The following is a 6972-nucleotide window of genomic DNA, read 5'->3' as shown; positions in this document are numbered from 1 at the left end:
CTCAAACCCACAAACCGCGAGATCATGACCTGAGCCGAAATCAGACGCTTCACCCACTGAGCCACCCAGGCGCCCCCCCTATAAAACTTATCAGGACGTAATCATAAATATATTCTGGAAACGAAATGTGTAAGTCTTGATTTGATATTTTTCACTCCCCCCCCCGCCGACTTTCTCTTGTCATTTTTCAGTTTGCAATGAAAGAGCCCTCTGTAAAAAGATCTTACATGCATGCACGTAGAAACATGCATGTAAGGTGGCCCTGCGTCTTTCATTTGGGGCAAGTGCTACAGCTTTTATTGACAGTTGTTCATTCACAATAGGGTCTGGATGCTTTCATTTGGAGCTTTTGTTTTTGAATTGTAGTCTCAGATGGCTTAGAATCCCCAAAACAGTTTAATTACTAACCCTTTATACTTCTTTCTGCTTCTCAGTTTGTCCTCCCCATAGAGGGGTTGGCAGGCAGATCATCAAATGGGTGTATTCAGACCACAGAGCTCTGTTCTGCCCTAGATAGACCCATCTTTTATAGTCTGCTGCTGTGTTAAAATTGAAGAGCTCCTGTGGCTGTCGCTTCTTCAGTCCTGGTGCAGGTGCTGTTGGTAGTTAAGGAGTGGGGGGCAGGCGCAGCCTGTGCTCCGGGCACCTTCCACGCAGAGGAGACTTGGAGATGTCTGTACTTAGTTGCCTGCTTTGCCTCCACTGTTTTCCCAGTAATTAGAACAGAGCTGTTCTGGCGGCCGTGTTTTGGGTGTTTGGTGACATCCCCATTGCCCCCCTGTCTCTTGGTGCTGCTTCCTCAACGTGCTGATCTTCATCAGTTTTTCTGTCCTCTTCCTTGCTCTTTTTTCATATCCTGTCCCTCCCTGTTTATCAAGAGGAAACAGTTGATTGTAACCAGAACTCTCCTTTCCCCTGTGCATTGTAGAATGTTACAAAGAACTGATTCTTCTTTTCCTGTATTTGGTTTTGTTAAATCCTCAGCTATTCTAGAAGCATCCTGAAAAACAGATTTTAAAACAGCTAAAGTTTGGCGCCTGGGTGGCTCAGTCAGTTCAGTCTCCCACTTCGGCTCAGGTCATGATCTCGCAGTTCGTGGATTCGAGCCTGGAGCCTGCTTTGGATTCTGTGTCCTTCTCTTGCCACTCCCCCACTCATGATCTATCTCTCTCTGTCTCTCAAAAATAAATAAATGTTTAAAAAAAACAGCTAAAGTTTATTCTGGGTAGTATGCAGATACCATGTATCAAATCACTGAATCCGTGTCCAGAAACAACATGAGTTACAGAAAGCTATTTGGGCACTTTACCGAGATGGAGAAATCTGTAACACTATTTTATTTCATTGGATAGTCCAGTAGATCTCTCCTTAAACTCTGTAGATAGTCCTCATGCTGTTTCTACATATATTTTTATCGATAGGAAGTAAATTTCTTATGAATGGAAGTTTTCTGTAGGCCTTAATTATTTTAATTTGCATATATAACAACTTTAAGCTTTTAGTCACAAAATTCTGAAACAATGAGAAAACTACTCATGTCTGTTTGTCATACGAGTTTGGCAAATAATGACAAAGGCTAGATGTGTAATAACCCAATGGTTTCTCTTTTGGTAGCGTTAAAACCACAGGTTACATCTGAGTTTCTCCTTTAATACAGTGGTGATGTCTGTCTGTTATAATCCATTGGACCCTCCTCCGCCTGCTGGCTGTCTGTCTTGATTGCTTTGAAAACTGACTTAAGCCCTTGTTCTAGTCTAACCAGGGCAAGCTTTTACTTAAATTATGGGAAACCTCATTTGAGTCACATTAAAAACTAATTGGATATACAAATCCACTGTTCTCCGTGGGTTTATAATTATGATTCAGTAACTTCTTAAAAATAAATGTACTTTACTTAATACCCTATTAAATAGGTTGGCTTCTGGGGTGCCTGGGTGGCTCAGTCGGTTAAGCATCGAGCTCTGTGCTGACAGCTAGCTCAGAGCCTGGAGCCTGTCTTCGGATTCTGTGTCTCCCTCTCTCTCTGACCCTCCCCTGCTCGCGCTGTCTCTCTCTGTCTCTCAAAAATAAATAAAAAAACATTTTTTAAAAATTTTAAATAGGTTGGCTTCTATCTGCCTCTTCCTCAAATACAGGAATCTCAGATTGAGTCTGTACAATTAGAAAGTTATTCTTACTGGAAATAATTTTTTTAAACAGGTTGAAAAGGCAGTGAAGAACTCCCCATTACTGGAAACCGGAGGAAGGCAGGCCCTTGTCACCAGAGACACCAAAAGCTTAGCGGCTCTGTCGGCTCTGGGAACAGGGAGCGCAGAGTAGGAAATGTGCCTGGTGCGCTGCACCACCTCACCAGGGAGGGTTCCTGAAGGTGCCGAGTGGTTTCTTCTTGTTTCTTAGAGTAAAATGCAAGACTAGAAAGAGTAATCAAGAGAAAGACTGCTAAACAAGTAAGATCCAGAACCTGATGGTTTGAAAATTCTCAGCCTCTGGAGAGGCGAAAGATGTGGAGGGACGCCTGGGTGGTCCCTGTCGGTTAAGTGTCCAGGGCATGATCTCAAGGTTTATGAGTTCGAGTCCCGCGTCGGGATCTGTGCTGACAGCTCAGAGCCTGGAGCCTGCTTTGGATTGTGTCTCCTTTTCTCTCTCCCCCTTCATGCTCTCTCTCTCCCTCTCTCTCTCAAACATTAAAAAAAATTTTTTTTAAAGATGTGGAAATTAAGAAATGGCTTCTGAGAATTTCACATTCCTTATGAGTTTTCTTAGCATCCACCAGTACCTATCTTAGGTTGAAAACTAGGCATAGATGTGTGAGTATTATTTGATATTAATGTTGAATTGAACCTGGGGGGTGGGGAAGTGCCTTGTATTTCCTTCTCAACCACAGATCATACGCTGTTTGAGACTAGGTTGTCTCATGAATTGAGGTGCAAACATATAAAACATATCTTAAAAAAAGAAAAACTAGAAAAAGGAAGCTTCCATACTGCTAAGTAGGGTCATGGGAGCTCTACCAAAAGCAAGAGAAAAGAACCGGGACTAAATCTGGCAAGGCCAGTGCTTTCTGACTCACCTGCAAAGAAATTGCTTCGACAACCAAAGATAGTAGGTACCAACCGCCGTCAGTGGTATTTCAGGAGGAGCAAGTGGACAACTTGCAGGATGTGGTCACTGGCTGCAGAAAGGGCATACCTAGTATAAGTATGTAGTGTCTGAATCTGTGAGACCTTCTCTCAGCTTCCTAATCTCAACCTTTTGGCACAAATTGTCCCACTGGTTGATAAGTAGTATGGAAGTTAGACATTTTGGCAGTAACCAAAGCTATTCATTGTGGGAGAAGCCATGACATATATTGGTTTATCAAAAATATTCTGTTTTTAAATTAGTTTTTCCTCCTAAATAATAAGAAAAATTATGAGTACCCCACCATTACCCTACCAGAACCAAAAATGTCTCCAGACAGTGCCAAATGTCCTTTAGGGGACAAAAGAAATCACCTCCTGTTCAAAACTAGTGAGATCAAGGGAAAAAATATCCAGAAAAGGGAGAGGGGCTTAGAATTTAATTGCCCATTAGTCTATATTTTTTTGCCTAAATAATTTTTGATCTGTGTTCTGGTTTAAAAAGATAATACAAGTGTGAAATAATTGGAAATTAAAGCAACGCACCAGTTTGGGCTTGAATATTGGAATTTTTGCTCTGGGAAAAAATATAGTAGGTGTTTCCTTTAGTAGTAAGTAAGTATCTTATACATGTGTAATTAACACCTCACATGACAGATCAGGAAATCTGAAAGGACTAGTAATTTAGTGAAGAAAGAACCCACACTTCTCATGTCCAGCCCGGGAGTATTTTTCTCCTTAGAGCCCTATCCACTTTATATAGCCCTAAGTAATCATCATTATCAGCTGGCGTACCTTTTAAAAACATAAACTTTAGCTCTCTCTTTTTTTTTTTTTTTTTTTAAGTGCAGGGCTTGAACTCACGACCCTGAGATCAAGACCTGAGCTGATATCAAGAGTGGGACTCTTAACCAACCGGGCTAACCAGGCGCCCCTCTCTCAGACTTTTTGAGGTTGATGAGGAGTTATGTTTGTAAGCCACAGTACCTGACCACATTGCCACTGATTTATTGTCATTGTAATTGTAACTTACGTTTAATGGTTTTCACGTAGGTAGAATTGAATAATCTTAAAATTGAGGTCCTGTCACCAGCTCTGTATCTTCACGTTCATTCGTAAAGAAGGGAAGGAAGGAGAAGGAAAAGGAGGAAGGGAGATATGTGTGCGTTAGCTCTCCAAGGGGTGGCAGACAACAGCCATCTACACTGAGCAGGGGATTAGATGGCTGCTCCTCATAAATAGTAACAAGATGTTAAAGTGACTTCTGTGACTCCCATCTTCTCAGCAAGCACTTTTTAAAATGGTTTTAAAAAGCAGAGGGGAGAAGAAATATTGGGTATGTTTTGTGAAAAGCCCTGCACACCCCAGAGAGCAGAATGTTCATGAAACTGGAGTGGGAGGTGGCTCCTTCAGGCCATTATCAGGCTTCTATTCCTGGGCTAGAGAAAAGGTGCTAAAGGTGCATAAAGATACTGGGTAGAGAGTCAGAGCCTAGATGGTGTTTTAGAATGAAATTGGCCATCCCTGGGGTAGCCAATTCTCTAGACATTGAAGGCAATCTGTGGTATCAAATACAGGAAATGCTAGTGATTAAATGAATTGAGGATTATTATTACAACCGGCAGTGCATTTATTTATAAAAACTCCCAAAACATTAGAGGAATTTATGGCCTTTACCATATTTGCATATCCCGCGTATCCCAATGTTGTTTCAGTAATTTAAAATGAATCAGAACTCTATACATTTTCTAATAAAATTAATATTTATACATCTCAATTTAAATAATTGGACCATCTGTTCTGGTCAATTCTACTTTTGTTCAAAGTATGTATTTGGCTACCATGGCTCGTTATGAGGTTTTCTAACGTTAATGTTTGTTTCTTACAGTTGCCCATTTTACTTTTTGAATCTCTTACAGTGCCAAAACCAACGAATATTCAAATTAAGGCTTACAACTTTAATACTGTCCTATCGTGGGACTACCCGACCATGTCAGAGACCCCTCTTTTTATCGTACAAGTAATGAACTATGAGTAAGTGTTATTTCCCATCCTTTTAATTCTACTTTTGCCTCCATCCTTGTATTTTCCGTAACTCTATGTTTTTCCCCATCATCTTTCTTTCCCATGTGGCAGAACTTCCTAAACTGCTTGTAGGCTTCCAGAAGCACTAAGGACGCTAATTAATTATTTTCACGATACTTCCTGCCTTTTAGTTATTCTTCCTGTCAAAACCGAAGTAGAGGAGTCTCGTTAACTTTTGAGGTTTTTTAAGGCATGATAAATAAGGCTTGGAATTCGTATTAAAAGTAACGATGTCATCTTCCTTCCCATAGTGAATGTATTGTTGAGTTGAAAGATAAGAATTTCAAAACAGTTTTAGGAGTTCCTGTTAAGATTCTTTGTACTATGTTAGGTTCTGCAATCAAGTAATGATTATCTATGTTAATAGAATCTAGAGTTGTTAAAGACCAGATTTTTTTTTTTAATTACATGTGGAATGTGCTTTGTTCAGGTGTTGTATTTTGAATTGAGTCTCTTTATTTTAAAGGAAGAGATAGGACTTTTAACTAGAGTAAGGGCCTCTTTTGTCTGGCTTCTCCACCCTCCTCTTACTTAGCTCTTTCAACCAGCTACCAGCTCCTTGCTGTGAATGAAAAGCAAACACAGACGGAGATGATTGAAGTCTACATAATAACAAAAGTTACTTTTGTTTCTGTATTCCTCTTCGTTGTAGGGATGCAGAATGGATTGATGCCTGCAATACCTCTCAGCATTACTGTAATATCTTTTCCACAATTAGTGACCCATCAATTTCTCTCTGGGCCAGAATTAAAGCTAGGCTTGGACAAAAAGAATCAGACGATGCAATGTCAGAGGAATTTATTTTGTGTAGACACGGTGAGTAGAACTTGGAAATTTGAAATACTTACACATGTCTTGTGTGTTTTTATTAGAACATGCTAAAAATTACTGCAATGCCCAAGAAACCTTTGGAAGAATTTAGGGAGTTTGTATCTTCCTCTTTCCCTGAGTCCCACGAAATAGGGCTGGGAGGTGCCCATCACTGGGCCCCGTCTAAGCCACTGCATTCCCACTCTGCACCGGCCCCCCCTCCCCTCCTCCGTCACTCCTTGCTCCATTACACCCCCCGAGGACAGGGCACCTGCTCTCCTTCTTTCTCCATGTGCCCAGTCCCCAAGCCCCCTGGGAATTTTCTATACCAACTTAATATATTTAAATAATTTAGATTTCTGTGCCATCTCCTCAACCCCAGTGATTGTCAGCCCGTTCTCCTGCCAGCTTCACGCCCCCAGGGTACACCTGATCTTAGTTATCCCTTCAAGCTTCAGAATCTTCAGCACCAATTCCTCTTTTCTGATAGAAGTCCTGCCTGTAGCCCTCATACCCTCACTCGTGGGTAGAGAAGTGATTAATCATCTGACTCCTCCCTAGTGTCCTGGGCCCTTGGGCCTCACCATTCAGCTTCACTTCCTCCTTCAGTGCCAGGTGTCGTTTCTTCCACTACGGCCTTGGTTCTGCTCCTACTGTTGAGTGCTGCCCACCTAGTCTCTCCCATTGGCCCTTCCTCCACTTGCCCTCGAGATAACTTTATTCCCTGGAGTCCATGCCTTTGTCGTCTGTGAACTGTGCGCATCTGTGTACCAGACTTCTCCCACACAGAGTCATCAGGGGCATACGATGCCAGAAAATATGCCAGGCCCTCAAGATAAAAATAGACCTGCCCGGCCCATGGTTAAGTGTGCAATAAATACGTGAAAAATAGGTAGATGGCTCACCCACAGAGTCTCAAGCCTCAGGGACACATAATAAATATTTTTCAAATGAATGA

At 41.5% G+C, this 6972-nt stretch overlaps 1 protein-coding gene across 1 annotated transcript in view; it reads left to right on the top strand.

Annotated features, from left to right (window-relative positions):
- Nucleotides 1-6972, top strand: part of IFNGR1 (interferon gamma receptor 1) — a 20568-nt gene that overhangs the window by 5551 nt on the left and 8045 nt on the right. Inside the window, exons 2-3 of the mRNA XM_029943236.1 lie at nucleotides 5039-5153; nucleotides 5857-6024. Coding sequence (XP_029799096.1) covers nucleotides 5039-5153; nucleotides 5857-6024 — 283 coding nt within the window. The remainder of the gene's footprint in view (nucleotides 1-5038; nucleotides 5154-5856; nucleotides 6025-6972) is intronic.

This window comes from Suricata suricatta, chromosome 7 (genome assembly GCF_006229205.1).
Source record: "Suricata suricatta isolate VVHF042 chromosome 7, meerkat_22Aug2017_6uvM2_HiC, whole genome shotgun sequence".
Classification (NCBI taxonomy): domain Eukaryota; kingdom Metazoa; phylum Chordata; class Mammalia; order Carnivora; family Herpestidae; genus Suricata; species Suricata suricatta.
The sequence above is the reverse complement of the archived record's forward strand: the minus strand, read 5'-3'. Positions and strand labels throughout refer to the sequence as shown.